Source organism: Acipenser ruthenus, chromosome 9, assembly GCF_902713425.1.
Source record: "Acipenser ruthenus chromosome 9, fAciRut3.2 maternal haplotype, whole genome shotgun sequence".
NCBI classification, from domain to species: Eukaryota; Metazoa; Chordata; class Actinopteri; order Acipenseriformes; family Acipenseridae; genus Acipenser; species Acipenser ruthenus.
In genome coordinates, this window is record NC_081197.1 from 32,116,009 (window position 1) to 32,135,404 (window position 19,396).

At 39.3% G+C, this 19,396-nt stretch overlaps 1 protein-coding gene across 7 annotated transcripts in view; it reads left to right on the forward strand.

The window, feature by feature from the left end:
- The window catches only part of LOC117405686 (FERM, ARHGEF and pleckstrin domain-containing protein 1-like), a 104,036-nt gene extending 95,718 nt beyond the window's left edge, over positions 1–8,318 (forward strand). For 4 of the 7 annotated variants that reach the window (XM_059029847.1, XM_034008942.3, XM_034008941.3 and 1 more), the window contains exons 21-27: positions 148–237; positions 1,024–1,106; positions 1,833–1,945; positions 2,986–3,149; positions 5,852–5,959; positions 6,465–6,616; positions 7,596–8,318. In XM_059029847.1, the coding sequence (XP_058885830.1) occupies positions 148–237; positions 1,024–1,106; positions 1,833–1,945; positions 2,986–3,149; positions 5,852–5,959; positions 6,465–6,616; positions 7,596–7,677 (792 nt within the window). In that variant the 3' untranslated portion in view covers positions 7,678–8,318. Of the gene's footprint in view, positions 1–147; positions 238–1,023; positions 1,107–1,832; positions 1,946–2,985; positions 3,150–4,180; positions 4,318–5,851; positions 5,960–6,464; positions 6,617–7,595 lie in introns of those variants that run through there. The other 3 variants (XM_034008939.3, XM_034008944.3, XM_059029848.1) reach the window with 2 other exon arrangements.
- The last annotated feature ends 11,078 nt before the right edge of the window (positions 8,319–19,396 follow it).

Below are 19,396 nucleotides of genomic sequence, written 5' to 3' on the forward strand. Positions count from 1 at the left end.
GCTTTGGAAGCAAAGCTGCTAGTAGAAACAGGGGCCAGAGCCAGTGACCCTACTTCTCTCTTGCAAGTTCTATGGGAGGAGGACCATAAAGTAGGCAGAATGTTCCTTCATCCAGCATAATCGTGGTGTTCTCTTTCCCCCTGACAGTTTAATGATGTTTTGTTGTACACAAGCAGAGGAATGACCGCATCCAATCAGTTTAAGGTCCATGGTCAACTCCAACTGTATGGCATGACAGTAAGTATGGCCTTTTCATGACATCATGTTACCACTAGAAACTCAGTCGCGACCACAGCGGGTGAGGGACTGATGAATGTGAGGAGGAACAGGTACTCATTTTAATACAGTTTTACAAACCTAAAACTTAAACCCAGCCACGCCAACATGTTTGAATTGTATTGATGTGCAGTAAGTTTCTGAAATTTTTAAAGAATTCACATTTTAATTTTTGTTTTTCAATCATTTGTATTGTATAATGTGCCATTGTTATTTTATTATGTTTGGTGTAACAGCTGAATGCATTCTTGCATCTCACAAGGCTTTCATTTCAAATAAATACTGTAATTGAATTCATAAATACTGTTTGGTTCCATGCTGTCTCATCAGCTCTGCCTGTTGAGAGTATCTATAGGATTACATCACTGCAGGACCACTCTCCAGTTGTAGTTGAGATAGCTGGTATCCAATTTGTACACGTGCATGTTAAATATGGAACATGCAAGACTCTGTACCATTAGTTTAATGGAACTACAGTTCTTACCACAATAGCGAGAACAGGTCATTTGCATTGCTGTACCTACAATTATAAAAGGACTGTGGCCATTCACATCTATACATTTCATGAATTTGTCAGACAGTGTATAAATACTGTGCTGTCTTTGTATTTTGAGGTAAAACCGTCAAGTCCGCAAACCATTTTGTCCTGTGCCTTCACGTTTGTTGTTAATCACCCCGTAGCTGGTGTTGAAGGTCAGCTACTCTTGTAAATGTTTGCTGAAGAGCATATTTTTGTCTCCTTTTCAGATCACAGAAAGTGAAGACGAGTGGGGAGTGCCTCACAGTTTCACTCTTTTTGGGCCGCGTCAGACCGTGGTGGTAGCAGCAAGGTAGCGCTCTGCTGTTCAGCTAACGTTTCCACGTGAACGGGCACAGATTCTGAGCAGATTAACTGGAATTGAGAATGGCTTCCCGTGGGGAGCCGTTATTTTCCTTGAGGAGACAATACCTTGTGCCTCAGGCTCAATTAGAATTGGAATGTTACAATATTGTTTTTTATGTGTTATACTTGTGGGTCCAATAGAACATTATTAACTTTGATAACTGGCTATGAAAACATTACCGCTACAATACAATCTAATAGTAGACCTCCACTATAATATCAGCCTAGATTGTGTTGGGAATGGGAATTGCTATGCAGCTTTCATTTCACCAGTTTCATTGCTGTTGTAATAGTTTGGACTTGTGCAATCTGATTCCTCCTGCTTCCATTTATATTGCCTATAGAGTATAGAGTGGCCATGTGTAAGCTTCAAAACCACTGTAAAGTGTTACAGTACCTTTTATACATATGAAACATCTCCTCAAGTATCAATTTTTTGCTCATTCATTACCACTGAATATTTTCTAAATTCTATAAATGTTTCTAAACCATCAGTACAGCTTTTATTTTGGTTCAGAACTAAACATTTAAAGTATATGTGTGGCATCTAATCAAATCAAATCGAATATGTTTCTACTTGCCACATTTTGGCGTAGCTGTAAGCAGCATTAAAATTACTAAAATTACTCGTAAGCCTATTCCCTGAACCCGAGCCCTGGTTTCTTTATTCTAGCACGGCTGCAGAAATGGATAAATGGATAGAAGATATTAAGATGGCCATTGACCTTGCTGAGAAATGCAATGGACTGGCCCCTGAATTGCTGGCCAGCAGCCCTCCAGAAAGCAGTAAGTGGATTAAACTATCAAGTAGTCTTCAGAAGGAATGGGGAGGCAGCATTAGACGGTTATTTCTATCCAGGGAAATAATATACAAATAAATACATAGAAAAATGGGTTTGATAGTGTTCCTCCTACATAAATGCATGCAGGAGTGATGAAACTTGATGATCCAATTGCATATTCATACAATGTCTACTCCTTCCAATAAACAGTGCATCTGGCTGCAGTTACCAGAGGTTGTTTCTAACCCTCTGTGTCGGTACTTGGTAAATGGATTCAGAGGCAAATCAAGCAATGAGCTCCATTCAATGTCATTTCTGATTTGAATATGTACAGTATGTCAAACTTCCCCAGTCTATTGCATTGCAACTTGCACATGTATTGCATTGCATCAGATGGCATTGCAGTATTATATTTCAGTGGGTTTTCTTTGAGAAACTAAATTGTAGTTCTTTTTTATGTTAATGAGCTGCTTTCCAGTTCCAATTCTAGTTCATAGACATAGGTAACAGGCTAGATCAGACAGAGTTTCCTTATAGTGTATTGGTTTGCTTAATATACTGCTGTGCACTAGATGGTGCTGTGCGTACCACTGTAAATACATTTGTGCTCATCTAGCCTCTGTTACATATATCTATGATAGGTAACTAGAACTGAAGAGCAGCTCCCGAAATCCAAAACAAGCCTCCTTTCAACCCAGATAATAAAAACAGTACTTGATTCATTTTAATAAGAACCATTCAGCAGGATTGCAACCATTAGAACAAGATAAGAGAAGAGCACATATGAAGCTGCTTCCTCTTCTCTGTAAACCATTCAGGTATATAATTTATAGAAATCATGGAGGAGTTTAGTTGAATTTGAAACTGTGGACCTAGACTTTTGATTTCTAAAACTTGCAGTAGGCACACATGCAGTCCATCGAGTGGCCCTTTGCTGCATCTGCAAAGCCCGACATTTTTAAATTATATACATCATTTGTTGGTTGGCAATTCTGTGCATTGCATCAAAATGTTCTTCAATGCAACTTTTAATGCATTTCTTAGAATCTCCAGAGGACTCAACTGTAGACCAGGAATCTGAGGATGATCTCAGTTCTTCCCGAACCTCCCTTGAGAGACAGTCCCCTCATCGTGGTAACACCACGGTGCATGTCTGCTGGCACAGAAACACCAGCGTTTCAATGATCGACTTTAGCATTGCCGTGGAGGTACCCATCTCAGACACCAGCTCACTGCCTTCTCTCACTCTCTGCTCAAACTGTATTTGCTACATAGAGACGGTATCTTGACATGTTTCATTTACTTCGCTTGGTTTGGCTGTTGGAATTTTATACAGTAGAGTGACAGTTGACATAAGACCAAGGGTCATCATAGAGTACAGTTCTTGTCTTGACTTTATAAACTGTACTAATGTGATTTTGCTTCTGGTGTTCTGGTGCTTTTCATACTAAAGCTGAACATGCATCTGTTTACTATTTTACCATGTCACAGTTCCTTACCAATAGCATTATTATGAGAAATGGAAACGGTAGAGGAAGAGTTGAAATGTACTAAAATGTTAATCTTTCTCCCCAGTAGATGAATTTGCAATAAATAACAGATACTGTCTCTGTCTGGCCAGTACAGTTTGAACACACACTCTTTTCTTAAGGACAGTCGGATGCTTTCTGTAATCTCATCACCATGTGCTGCTGCTGCTGATTGTGTTTGCTCCTTGTGATTTCATTCACCTCTCACACCAGCAGAACATGTGTGTCTATGCTGCAGTCTTTCTTCACTGACTAAACCCGTTTTCTGGTTTGAAGGATATTTCCATGTTACACAATATAAAGCAATAAAGACAGTCTCACAGTCTCTTAGCAGGCCGGTGTGGAAGACACAACATATTGGATTAGTTAAGGAAAGTCTAGAATACATTAAGGACTTGGTTCCTATGTGAATTATTTGGCTTTTGAACTCTTGAAATACATTTGCATGTCGTAACTCCCTAAACCATTGTGGGACTCTCGCTCTCTCACTGCAACAAGTCTGATTTATAGGACTTGAAATATCCTTCAATGAAATGGTTTAGGTTGATGTTTTCATCGTGGGTTTTTAATGTCTGTTCCACAGCTTCACCCCCAGAATGATTGCTAGCAACGCTGTTTAAGCTGTGGATGCTTCTGTGTGGTTTACCTATTCAGTTTCTGTGTCTCTGTCCCCCTTTTATTTTCTGTGTCTCTCTGTCCTCCTGTGGTAGAAGATCCTTGCCCTGTCAGTGCCTCTGAGTCCCTCCTCTCTGGACTCCTCACTGACCAGAGACCTGTTGCCATGTCTCATATCTGCTGGTACCGAATGCACAGCCTCTCCTTTTATGATACCTGCAGGAGTATAGAGGTAAAACTTCCAGCAACACAGCCTGGTAGAAGGGAATAATAAGGACTACAATGTCAGCTCCATCTTTCACCTTTAATGGTATTAGGTGTCTTAGGGGGAGAAATGGCTGTTGAAGTAAATAAACAGCAAGGATTTTACCAATAAGATAAGCAGAGTTTACCAAAGTCAAAAAAACAAAAACTGAAAGGTTGGACTAATGTACCCCACCCCCACTGCCTGCTTTATTTATTTATTTATTTATTTATTTTAAAAAACCTGATCATTTCTGCATACAGTACGTTTAACAATTAGTTTGTATGTATCTTGCGCTTCTTTAAAACTATCCGAAGGAGAAGCATTCTTGATGTCAAATAAATAATTAAGCACGTGGCTGATCCAGACTGGAATGGTCCTTGTAGGCCAAGTGTTTTCCACGGTTTAGAGTCATTGCAACATTACGTCCATAACCTCACTCTAGTTTGGTTTCCCTATCCCTGTTCAGTAAATGGAGACTGGAATCCCTTGCAAACAAGATGGAGTACTCCAGAAGAAATAACTTCAAAGAAATTGGCTGCATAGGTTCATATTCTCATCTGCTGCTTTTTTATTTTTCACACACTAGTGAACTGTTGTGACATTGTCAGACATCCTCAGTGTCCAGTGTACAGTATAGCATAGAACAAAGAAGCCTGGTAACACAGTGGACCCAAACTGTCGCAGCACAAGAGGAGCTTTGTTCAACATGTTACACACTCATGACTTCCCACCATGTAACAAACCAGCACAGTTGGACACCCATTATAGGGACCTTTTAATAAAATCGCTACTAGATTAACCAAATATAGAAGTGGTCAATATAGTGCAGCTATACAACAACAAAAATGTTTTCAGTTGTCCTGAGTAACATTGCTTAAGTGCCTTTAAAATGTGGGCATCTAAATATAGATGGTTCCACTACGGGGTGCTAATGACCTCCTCGGAACCGTAATGCCTTGGGCTCACAGTTACAGAGAATAGGAATGCACTCATGTCTGCCACCAGTGGATTATGTTTCAAGACTAATGATTCGAATTCTTCTCATGAAAACATGAACACAGGCATCTGCAATAAACCCAGGAGAGTTCTGGCATGTGCAGCTAACAGCAGACAAGCTTGGACAGGAAGAGCGTTGCTGTTTTTATTTAGGTGCTGTTATATTCATCTATTTTAATTTGAAAGGATTTTCTACCTGCTTTGCTTTCATGTCTGTCTCTCAAAAATGTTAAATCCTGTTTTATTAAATTCACATTATATATCTGCTTCTCCCGTAAAAAGGAAAATCGATTTGATTCCATGGAGCTCCCTAACGTTGTAACATAAAAACAAAATAATCGACTGGAATTCAATTTTTCGTATTCTGGATTAATGCTAAACATTTAATTCCTGTCATTTTTTTGTTCTAGTGTTATAACAACAAAATACAGCTTGCAAGTGAAAGTGGACAGCTGGTAAGGTGCATTCTGGTGACTTTTCCCTCGTCAAACACCTTCTGTTTCTTCTTGTTTTCCGATTTTAGAATCAGCTGTCGGGTAACTTGCTGAGAAAGTTCAAAAACAGCAATGGCTGGCAAAAGCTGTGGGTGGTCTTCACAAACTTCAGCCTGTTTTTTTACAAATCACATCAGGTAAGCTGTAACAGGTGGCCTAACACAACCTACATATATTTTAATACCATCAAACAGTAAATACATACATTATACTATGCTAGATTCTTCATTTTAAATAACGGCTACACAATACGGTGCTCAGATGGTGACCAAAGGATTTGTATTTTTTTCTTATAATTGGAGGGTTAGGCTTGTTTCCTAGCAACAGACAGGACTTTCTTTGCTGTCTGTTCTCTAGGTCTCCACCCTTATTGAAGCCCTGCGATCAAGCCTGCTCAGAACAGCTTGACTTCAAAACAGCAATGGTCACATAGCTTTGTGAAAGGGATCAGATCACATACTGTATGCTTGGTAGAGTGGAACCATAGGTGCCCTAAACAGATGTCATCCTCTTTATGAAAGCATCGCTTGACTTCAAATTTATAAGGACACAATTATAAATGGTCCCACGTTGGTTTTACCAGTCAAGTTAATATGAATAAACTAGCACACTTCAGTAATGTAGATCTTTCTCTCCTTCCAGGATGATTTTCCCCTGGCCAGCCTGCCATTGCTGGGATACTCTGTTACTATTCCTTCTGAGTCCGAAAACATTCACAAAGATTATGTCTTCAAACTGCATTTCAAATCCCATGTGTACTACTTCAGATCAGAGAGTGAATACACTTTCGAAAGGTATGTGTGTTCATGGAAGCAGTCGTACATCTGTGCAAATATTAACACACAACTGGCTGAGACTAGGAAGTGTGTCATTCTCTATAAAACTGGAAACCATGAAGTATGGTGTAATACTTTAATAAAGAGAAACGAAAAAAGCTCAGAATGGTGTGATCTTGCTGCTGTATTATTTTTTTCTAAATCCCATATATTCATTTTGTATTTGTAATATTCACATTTGTTATACGTTTTAATTCATCCTATGTTTTTTAATTCACTGGAACAAATGCCAAAAAAAAAAAGCTTTAAGGGCCTAAGCCTCCTGGTTATTCAGGAAGCTCACAGATTACTTCCAGCATGAACTAGAATCGAAGCTGAAGGTGTTGTGCAGCAAGTACAGTCAGTGAAATTCAGATGACACTAGGTAGTTGGGTCAGACAGCTCTCTTAATGAAAATAATTCATTAACCTTAAAATGTCTTATACAATCTATTTGAATGTTTTTAAATTGTTTTTAATATTACAAATTTAATACATACACAATTTCACTTCCATCTTTATTCATAAGTCTTAAGAGCAGTTTTCACACTTCTATACTGGGAACAGAACCCCTTTAAAATAAGTAGGCCAGCTTCCAGGCGTGTGTGTGTGTGTGTGTGTGTGTGTGTGTGTGTGTGTCTCCAGGCTAACAGTTCAGTAACCGAGTGGGCCTGTTGTGTTTTCCAGGTGTGTGTGTGTGTGTGTGTGTGTGTGTGTGTGTGTGTGTGTGTGTGTCTCCAGGCTAACAGTTCAGTAACCGAGTGGGCCTGTTGTGTTTTCCAGGTCTGTGTGTGTGTGTGTGTGTGTGTGTGTGTCTCCAGGCTAACAGTTCAGTAATCGAGTGGGCCTGTTGTGTTTTCCAGGTGTGTGTGTGTGTGTGTGTGTGTGTGTGTGTGTGTGTGTGTGTGTTTCTCCAGGCTAACAGTTCAGTAATCGAGTGAGCCTGTTATGTTTTCCAGGTGGATGGAAGTTATCCGAAGTGCCACAAGTTCGGCCTGTCGCACCCGGATTTTAAGCCGCAAAGATTCTCATCCGTACTGATCAGTGGATATTCCTCACAGGACTGCAAACCCAGAGGTTTTGAAAGCTCCAGTACCAGCTGACTCCTCTCTTCAATTTGTTACACTCGCTCACATCTCTAAATCTATTGCAGAAGTGCTAGATCTTAGAGAGAGCTACCAGAAAGCAAGGCAAAATGATTTCACTCTGCTTTATTATTCCTATTGTATTTCGAAGAGCACTGTTTATACACACACACACACACACAGAGTGTACCAGCACAATCTTTATACTTTACGTTATACTACAAGGGTACCTGTGAGCTTAAAAAAAAAAAAAAAAAAAAATGAATCAAAGCTTGCAAACTGACCATTCTAGGGTTTTGAGCCAATTTTTACAAATTCTCAGATGTGCGTAAAATTTGATGGTAGTATGGTTGTGTTGCTGTTTGTGCTTGGAAATATACTGACCTATTGAAAGGTTCATTTTGGAAGAAAAGAAAGACTACCTTGCAATTTGATTTTAATTTAGTGAAGAAGTCATGTCACGTAACACTACCAGTTTTTCTTCTGTACTCTACATAGCTTTGTTTGTAAAAAAATATATATACAGTACTGTGCAAAAGTTTTAGGCAGGTGTGAAAAAATGCTGTAAAGTAAGAATGCTTTCAAAAATAGACATGTTAATAGTTTATATTTATCAATTAACAAAATGCAAAGTGATTGAACAGAAGAAAAATCTACATCAAATCAATATTTGGTGTGACCACCCTTTGCCTTCAAAACAGCATCAATTCTTCTAGGTACACTTGCACACAGTTTTTGAAGGAACTCGGCAGGTAGGTTGGCCCAAACATCTTGGAGAACTAACCACAGTTCCTCTGTGGATTTAGGCAGCCTCAGTTGCTTCTCTCTCTTCATGTAATCCCAGACAGACTTGATGATGTTGAGATCAGGGCTCTGTGGGGGCCATACCATCACTTCCAGGACTCCTTGTTCTTCTTTACGCTGAAGATACTTCTTAATGACTTTCGCTGTATGTTTGGGGTCGTTGTCATGCTGCAGAATAAATTTGGGGCCAATCAGGTGCCTCCCTGATGGTATTGCATGATGGATAAGTATCTGCCTGTACTTCTCAGCATTGAGGAGACCATTAATTCTGACCAAATCCCCAACTCCATTTGCAGAAATGCAGCCCCAAACTTGCAAGGAACCTCCACCATGCTTCACTGTTGCCTGCAGACACTCATTCGTGTACCGCTCTCCAGCCCTTTGGCAAACAAACTGCCTTCTGCTACAGCCAAATATTTCAAATTTTGACTCATCAGTCCAGAGCACCTGCTGCCATTTTTCTGCACCCCAGTTCCTGTGTTTTCGTGCATAGTTGAGTCGCTTGGCCTTGTTTCCACGTCGGAGGTATGGCTTTTTGGCCGCAAGTCTTCCATGAAGGCCACTTCTGACCAGACTTCTCCGGACAGTAGATGGGTGTACCAGGGTCCCACTGTTTTCTGCCAATTCTGAGCTGATGGCACTGCTGGACATCTTCCGATTGCGAAGGGAAGTAAGCATGATGTGTCTTTCATCTGCTGCAGTAAGTTTCCTTGGCCGACCACTGCGTCTACGGTCCTCAACGTTGCCCGTTTCTTTGTGCTTCTTCAAAAGAGCTTGGACAGCACATCTGGAAACCCCTGTCTGCCTTGAAATTTCTGCCTGGGAGAGACCTTGCTGATGCAGTATAACTACCTTGTGTCTTGTTGCTGTGCTCAGTCTTGCCATGGTTTATGACTTTTGACCGTAAACTGTCTTCAGCAACCTCACCTTGTTAGCTGAGTTTGGCTGTTCCTCACCCAGTTTTATTCCTCCTACACAGCTGTTTCTGTTTCAGTTAATGATTGTGTTTCAACCTACATATTGAATTGATGATCATTAGCACCTGTTTGGTATAATTGTTTAATCATACACCTGACTATATGCCTACAAAATCCCTGACTTTGTGCAAGTGTACCTAGAAGAATTGATGCTGTTTTGAAGGCAAAGGGTGGTCACACCAAATATGGATTTGATTTAGATTTTTCTTCTGTTCACTCACTTTGCATTTAGTTAATTGATAAATATAATCTATTAACATGTCTATTTTTGAAAGCATTCTTACTTTACAGCATTTTCACACCTGCCTAAAACTTTTGCACAGTACTGTGTATATGTGTATATATATATATATATATATATATATATATATATATATATATATATATATATATATATATATATATATATATATATATATATATATATATATATATAAGGCTGATGCAGATTTTCAGGTTTCACATCGAGTGCCAAACTGTTTTTATATATGCCACCGCCAATGAATGATCAATCTTTTCTAAACATCTGCCTTTTCTAAACAAGAACATGACTGATTTTAATACAATCTTGCATCAGTGATACACATTTTAAAATGTGCTATTTTTAGGAAAAAAATCTAAAGAAATAGGCACCTGTATTTTTAAATGTGTGGTGGTGTGTGTTTTTTTTTTTTTACTCCAAGTGCTTATGATTTGGTCATACTCACCATTACAAAAATAGTGAATTTATATATATATATATATATATAAATTTGGCATGCTAGGGGTCAATCTACATTACAATAATCTCTACTAGCATATGCTGCTTTTACCAGCTGTGAGGAATACCCATGTGTGGCTTTGATTAAAAACCCTACCTCCTTCTGAAGCTTATTATTCAGAGGGAAGTTCCCAAATGCATTCACTCTTTTTTGAAAGCAGTTCATATACTGCATGTAAAGACAGTAAATGACATTGCATGAAAGCATAGTAAGTGTACAAAGCTACTGCCCCCCATAAACACTAGTGTTGTCCAACAAGCCAGCTTTACACATTTTAAAAAGCACGTGCCTATTTTAAATAAATTAATACAATACATACATAAGCATACATATCTATTGAGGTAAAGACACGTCTTAACAGTCAAATGGGTTTTAATCACCTGCTATTGTACATTAAACATTTACTATAGATGGGAATCAGAATCTCTGTAAGGTAGTAGAGTAATCTACAGGGAAAAACAAAAGCAATAAAAATCACGTTTTACCAGCCTATTGGTCTGTTGTCTTATTGTTCACTGCTACTGGGCTTTTGTCAAGAAGGGATCTGGTTCGTTAAGCTCAGTCACTTAACGAAAAATAGACAAATTTAAACATTTTGAAATCTAACATAAAATACTGTACTACTATTATGGCTTCCGGTAGACACTTGCGATATATTTGGTAGGTTCTTTGATTACATGATGTTAAATAAAAGTCTAAATTATGTTCATATAGTTTTTTTTATTAAATGATGTCTCAACTCTAAAATTCTAGGTGACTTTTGGCCATAGCTGTAGATACTGGCTTTCAATTGCTGTGTGGTTCATTACTGTGCAAGACTTCTGAATAACTCTCAGAGCTTCAGGATGGGCTAGCGTCTTCACCGGTGGTGCAATACTTGTCCTGTGCTGTGTATAGTAGCTGGTTCTAGAAGTGTCCTGTCTCTGAGTCTCCAGGACCTCTGTAGACATACTCAAGTAGGGTACTTTTTATTCCTTTTATTTCTCAGTGTGATCAGTACAGAAGTACAAGACACCCAATGTGGATGATGGTAATAGGGATTTCTATCACTGCATTTTACTTCAGAATTCATCATGCAAGTTACTGCCTCCAAAGACGCAAAATAGATGCCGAAGGATTAGGGATGATTGTAGATACAAATATAGACTGGTTTGAGATTCAATATATGTTTGGCACATTTGTGGTCTTTCCTATCATGATAAATTGTGAAAAATAGGATTAGGATTAGAGGTAGATTTAGGGTTAGGGTAAGGTCAGAATTCCATTCTTTCAATACAGTACAAAACAGCTTGAAATCCGTATAAATATTGTGGTTATCTACAATGTTAAATAATACCAGTCATAATAAACTGATGTCTTGGAAGTTGACATGTTGAAGTTCAGTGAAATTTTCAGCATCACATAAAAATTATTTTTAAAAAACACCTATTTTCAGTAACAAATGTGGGAAAGGGGTAGTTTCAGAATATGCTGTTGCCAAGCTGGGTAAGTGTCTGTTTGGCTTGGCAACAGAGCAATTGAATCTAGACATATAAATGAACAAAAAGAGACCAAAAAAGTGTAGTCTGACTGGGGGAGCAGCCAACTTCAACATTTCTGGTGCCAGCCCATGGACAGTACATCCTGTTTCAAAACCTTATGTGTTTGATTAAACAGCACAGTCTGTATAAACCCGAAGTAACGATTAAAGCAGTTTAAACCTCTGTAAAAGCAAACAATGTCCCCAACAGAGGGAGCGGCCTCATTTGAACACCAAGCCATCAGCTTTCCTTTGGAATACAACGTGACCATACATTAGTATCTAGGCTTCCCCGTCCCGCTGTAACGCTCATGAACCCGTTTGAGAAGGATTTATTGGCTAGACCTCCTGCCTTAATCTCGATTAACAAGACGGCAGTTGAACTAAAGTATTACTCGGTTATTGGTTGCACCAGTTGATACACTTGTTAGTATACTCTCTTCATACTACCTAAACAATGCTCTATTGTAGTGTGTGGAGACCATGTGGTTTAATTTCATTCACAATCACCTTTTCAGAACATGATGATCGGCATTATATAGGTGGTGTGAACAGGGGATCTGTAGAAATTGAGAGGTTTCATGATCAACAACAGCATTGCGCAGATTTGAATTGGCAGTTCTGTGTTTTCAACCTGGTTGATCTTGCATTATATAGATAGTATGAGTAGGGCAGTTCACTGCTCTGTGTCACTTTGAGACCGTAATAAACTCTTATTTTATTGTTCAATCCTCAGTAAGCACTGCATTTTTGATACGGCACCAGTGATTGTGCTTCACTGTTGCTGGTGCTCACAAGCATTCCATGTTCCACAGGCGCATTTATGTTAACACAGACTTCATGATAGACGTATGATTCTCAACCCCAGATCAATGCAATTAATAAAGAGAGGCTATCGGTTATTGAAGACACCTCTGTTTGCAAAGCTTGCCTTCTAGGAAGTCTGCTACTGGGCTACTGTTCTTATTTAGCTGGCCGCTGGCTGATTTTGCTTGCATCAGTGCCATTAAGCACACAGTTCCCATTTTTGTAAGATATCTTCAACGAACTAGAATATTGCACAATTATCAGTTAGCAATGAAATAGACATAGCAAAATTAGATAAAATGCTTTTTAATAAAAGGGGGTTACATCTACAACACCTCACCTGTTTACAAGTAAATTACAAAGAAAGCTTTACAAATTGCTTAATTATTGGATCTGCTTTCATTTGAAATATACAAAGATATTCAACACAAGATAGGAGGGACCATTGTGCCAGCGCTTACATACCCTCTTTTAACCACTAGAGGGCACTGCTTTTCTGACTTGCACAGTGAAACTTGTACATGACGGCATCATTTGCCAAGATTCGCTATTTGTTTGTAATCTTTGTTGATAATTATCTTTCTTAAAGGACACTAATTCGGGTTACGCATTGTTTCCATTGGTAAGTGTCCAGAGACTTTAACAAACAAAACACTTAAATATGAAAACAAGGAAACAGTACTGTCGTAGTATGTCAACAAGTGAAAATGTTATCTCTATTTCCAGTATTGCCAACTCTCGCGAATTCATCGCGAGATACGCGATTTCGAATTTAAATTAAGATCTGCTCGTGATTTTTTGGCTGTTCTAAAGATATACGTTGCAGTCATGGTGGAAAACTCAAAGAATCGCAAACACTGTAGATGCAAATTCAACCCAGACTGGAGCAGCTGCTTTCCAGCTCCTTCATATTGCTAAACATGAAACGCTCCAGTAGCTGTCATTGCAGCAGCTGTCTGCGCAGCAGTAACAGGCACGATAATAGATAACGTTGTTTGTAATGCTGAATGGTGATCTGGATTGTCTGATTTTGTTAAGCATTTTGAGAAGCACTGTGACAGGATGGTAGAGGATACTGGCGTTCAAGACTCAGGCAGAGTATTTTAGAAATGGGGGTTTATTTTTAATAAACCAAAACATAAATAAAACAAAGAAATGCCACACGGCAAAATAAAGGGCACAATGGCCAAAACAAAGATTTAAACACAACAGAAATATCTTAAACTAAATATACAAAACTCACAGTTATGAAAACCAGCAAACACACAGGCCTCAGCTCTTCAGTGTTTCTCTTTTGTTCTCCTCCCTCCTTCTCGTGCTGCAGCATGGCCAGCTTTATATTGGCTAGCTGGGCCAATTAAACAATTAATAATATAATCCCCCAATTTGGTGATTGGGATCATGTGTTTAATTGGCGGCCATTCCAGCTCTGGTCTGTAGCTCCACTCCAGAGCCAGAATGGTCGCCCATCACGTGACAACTTTGTCCTGCCACAAGCACTAATAGAGGTTTGTAAGAGATTTGAGGTGTTATAGACTCAAAATAAGCTGTTGTTAACAAGGTTTAAAAAACAACTGAAAATATCGTTTGTCTCTTAGCATTGAAATATTGGTTTAAGTTTAGAAAATAAAATCTTACGAATTGAACGCCGAATCTCTTGATTTCTAAGAGTTTGTCTCATGATTTCTGCAGAGGTCTGGTTAGCAGTACTGTATTTCTGCAGTTTATTTCTGCAGTTGCATTCGTTCCACAACATGCTAAACATCTGTATCACTCCATAGACAATTCCTGCCTAGCGAACCGAAATGTTACTGTTTGAACGTAGTGTGCTCACATTCACGTGTGGAAATCTGTTAGTCTCCTTTAGGGTTAGGTAGGTCTACGTTTAGGGTTGGAGTTACAATAAGGGCTATAGTGAGGGTTAGGGTTGGAGCTACGGTAAGTGTTATGGCTAGGGTTACTTTAAGGTTGGAGCTAGGGTTTCGAAATCTAACATGAAATACTGTGCTACTATTAAGGCTTCCGGTAGACTTTTGTAATATAATTTTGTAGTATCTAAATTATATTTATATGATTTATTTGTTTAATTAAGTCTCAATCTTAAATTCTAGGGTGATGCAAAATTTTGCCAAGAAATCAAAACCAGCTCCCAAGCAAAGCCGCATAGACAGGGAGTATAAACTGCTGCTCCCAGTCCTTACACACAACTAGCCTCCCCTGAACCAGGGGCGCTGCTTCTTCTTTGAAAGCATGTGGCTCCTCAATGAATCAATTAAGACCCAGCCAGATTCTGCACATGGATTTGGCAGGGATGGGATTTTAACCCCATCCCTGCCAACCTTAAATTCAAAATATGTAATCTTTATTTATACCAACACATTATTTACAAGGGCAGGGCTCCTGCCCTGTCACAGAAGTGTATCTTGACAGATTGCTATGGACGACATTGGTTTTTCACGGGGGTCTCAATAGTGTTGACTCTATGGGCTTCCAGCATGCTTTCCTTTTCATTTTCCCTGTTAAATGTTTTACCTCTGTCCTCATGGAATCCCAAAGGCACTCCGAGCCCATGGTAGTCCTTTGAGCTTTCAGTGGAACAAATGAACAAACATTTTTGTTGGCCCAAGATAGACCAGGGGGAACAATGCCTCTCTCCTTTCTACATGGGAGGTGTTACAATCAGATGCAGGCTAGCAACTTCTAAAAACAAACAAACGATATTCACCCAAGCGAAGGCTATCGTGCAGGACGCACCCAAGGGCATGAGCAAATACGATACGATTGCTTTTGAAACTGAGTTGTATTGTTTTCATTTGCCACATCAATAGCAGAATTAGCTTTTGAAAGTTTGAAATCGTTTTTTATTATTTATTTCTTAGCAGACGCCCTTATCCAGGGCGATTTACAATCGCAAGCAAATACAAATACATTCAAGTGTTACAATATAAGTCATACAATAAGAACAAGAAATACAATAATTCTCAAGTGTGACAAACCACAATTCAATAATACAGCAGATAATAGTGAAAGTTACATCAGGATATGATTAAATAGTGATAGTTACATCAGGATATGATTAAGTACAAAATACTACAGATTAAACACTTGGCAGATTACAATATTCTGAGGTACAGGATTAAATGCAGTAAAATAGGGGGCAGATAAGAGCAAAATAAAGCATATTTAAATGAAGGGTGATAGTGTCCCAGGATACAACAGAGGAGTTCTACAGGTGCTGTTTGAAGAGGTGAGTCTTAAGGAGGCGCCGGAATGTGGTCAGGGACTGGGCAGTCCTGACATCTGTAGGAAGGTCGTTCCACCACTGCGGAGCAAGGGTGGAGAAGGAGCGGGCTCGGGAGGCAGGGGAGCGTAGCGGAGGTAGAGCCAGTCTTCTAGTGCAGGCGGAGCGGAGAGGTCGAGTGGGGGTGTAGGGAGAGATGAGGGTCTGGAGGTAGCTGGGTGCAGTCTGATCAAGGCATCTGTAGGCTAGTACAAGAGTCTTGAACTGGATGCGAGCGGTGATCGGGAGCCAGTGGAGCGAGCGGAGCAGTGGAGTAGCGTGGGCGAAGCGAGGTAGAGAGAACACCAGGCGAGCAGCAGAGTTCTGGATGAGCTGGAGCGGACGGGTGGCGGACGCAGGGAGGCCAGCCAGGAGGGAGTTGCAGTAGTCTAGGCGGGAGAGTACCAGGGCCTGGACCAGGAGCTGGGTAGCATAGTTGGTGAGGAAGGGTCGGATTCTTCGGATGTTGCTCAGGAAGAATCTGCAAGTGCGTGCCAGAGTGGAGATGTGCTGGGAATAAGAGAGGCAGGGGTCCAGGGTGACTCCAAGGTTCTTAGCTGAGGAAGAGGGAGAGAGTGTGGTAGATTCCAGAGGAACAGAGATAGAGAGATCAGAGGAGGGGGAGGAGGAGGGAAAGAAAAGGAGGTCAGATTTAGAGAGGTTGAGTATGAGGTGATGCGAGTGCATCCAGGAGGAAATAGCAGACAGACAGGTAGAGATACGGGAGGAGATGGTGGAGTCAGAGGTGGGGAAGGAGAGGAAAATCTGAGCATCATCAGCATAGAAATGGTATGAGAAACCATAGGATTTTTTAGATGTAACTGTCGTGTAAGTTTAAAACAGTCCACCTTCAGACCCAAAACATTGACATTACTTGTCGGGACAAATGAGAGCTTTCTATTTAAAACAGATACCTGTGAGGTGGTTAAAGCTGTATCCGATACATTTATGACTGCCAGGTTCTCTGTCGTTGAATTTGGTTCCGTTGATCTTGGGTTGCTTTGCCGTGATTGCTGTCCTATGTCTAAAAAACGCAAGGTGTATCCACTTTTCCCATCACTTTGATCAGTTTGTTCATGACCACTAGCAGAAGAAAGCAGCAAATCCTCCCTTTCCATATGTTTGAAATTCCTAAAGCAGACTTTTTTTTTTCTGTGATCCATTCCAACTGTAAACTGTACCCTCTTGTAGTGACATCTCTTACGAATTTCTTCAATTTGTATTCTTTCAAGTCTTTTTGAAAAGTGCCCACCGTGTCCTTGATTTTCATTTGTAGCTCTGTGTAGGCTGCAACATCCTTTTTTTCTTGTAAGGTTTGTTCAAGTGTCAGAATATCTTATGACAATTTCTCTTTCTCTGATTTTGTATGTTCTATTGTTAGTAAAATAAGATCCGTTTCGGAGGGAATTCCGTATTTTGTATTCCGAACGCAGGTGTTTTATTTAGCCTTAGTTCTCTCGGTATTCTCTTCTCCCTTCAATACTCTGAAAGGGTTATTGCATGCCACATCAGTCTGATTTCTTTTTTCTTCACTAGATTTTCAATTGTTACCTCTGATTAAAAATTTTGTAGCTGCCTCTCAAAGTCAGAATGTGGCAAAATTATGCTATTTCCTTGTTCATCTGAGTAAGATAAACTTATGCTCCTTGCTTCTGTGAGTTTTGTTACTCCTTCAAACAAACTCATTTTCAAATAGGTGGCTGTGGACTATTTAACACTAAGAATGAAGCCTTTTGTGCAGCCTTAGCAATTGACCTTACCCATTTTCGATCATAGAAATCTTACTGTAGAAAATGTGAATGCTGGCGCTACAAAAGTGTTCAGGAACAGTTTTTAAAATCCGGGGTGCCTCATCCTGGGATACAGATAAATATATTTAAATAAAAGCTATTGTTTTTATTGAGAATTCCTTGGGGAATTCTCGAGAAACAGGATTTGCTGTCTAAATTTCTCCTTCAATGGGATTTCTCACTGGAGGAGACTTCTATTTATCTGTATCCCATATATATATATATATATATATATATATATATATATATATATAGAGAGAGAGAGAGAGAGAGAGAGAGAGAGAGAGATAATGTCTCAATCCTAAAATTCTATGTGATACTAAGTTTTTGGCTGTAGCTGTCTACAGTATATTGTTTTCTGGGCAGCTGTGAAATATGTTTCCAGTTAGGCTTATGGCAGCATTAGTTATTTAGAAGATCATGTTTGCTTCAGTGAAATCCATATTGGTTATAGTATCTCTGATTTACAGCAGTAACTTCGAAGAACATATGAACTGAGCCAAAGAATGCCCTTGAATGACTTCCAGAATGGCTGAAAGACCAAAACCATGTTAGCTGATACTCTTTGTGGGGGATTATGACCCAGTCTGATTACATCTCAATGTGTTTTTTGTGTAGAATGCACCACTCTAAAGCAGGTTTCTAATTCCCTTTGAGCATTATGAAGTGTGTTCGCCTTCAAATACATCTCAGTATATTCTTATACTGTAAAAATATACATTATATTTTACTGGGCAGCTGTGAAATACATTTCTAATTAGGCTTAAGGCAGCATTAGTTATTTAGAGCATCATGCTTGCTTCAGTGAAATTCATGTTGGTTATACTATCTACTGAATCAACAGTACCTTGGAAGCACTTTTGGAACTTTGCCATATAATGCACTTAAACGTCTTCCTAAAGCTGAAATACCAAAACAAACTATGTTAGCTGATATTCTTTGTATAGTCAATGTGTTTTTGTGTAGGATGCACCACTCCAAAGTGTGTGTTCTCTTTCAAATACATCTCAGGAATCGAATTGGCAGCTGAGTTTACTTGTGATGGGTCAAGGCCTTTATCCCAGACTCCTAGACAAAGCAGATCACCATCTTATTACATGTAATGATAAGCTTTTCTACTAACCTACTTGAATTGCATTTTGCGTGCATCTTTACTTCCAATACTACACTCTTTTTAATCACAAGTTAACAAGTTTAATCACCAGTCCCTCCAGAATTCTGCAGAAATTCACAAAAATGTTCGCAAACAGAAAATCTTTTTTTTTTTTTTTTTTCCCCAATCAGAAATACAGGCATGTTAATTTGCTTTTCTCATTTTGGTCCCCAGCAGCACCCGTTAACAGCTTCCTCCTAAACTACAGGATGAATCGTGCACACAGAATATAACTGCAGAATATTGCTGAACAGTACCCCAAAACCTGCCATGAAGACCGTATGAAACTGTTTTGCAATATTGAGAGACCACTAGGCTAAAGTGCAAGCGGTTGCGGAGTTCGAAAAAGAGACGCCAACGAAACATAACAGTGCCTCATACTAGCCTCCATGCAAGGAGGCTAGGAAGCTAATTTTAATTCAACCATTTTTTTAAACATAATTAAGAGAATAGCAGTACCTGATGAAACGAGGGAGAATAAAAACTGAATTACTGGCACTGGTAGCCAAAATGACATGAATATGAAGGTAACATCTGCAAATATAAATGTGAAGGATATTATCACTGTTACGTTTTTTTTTACT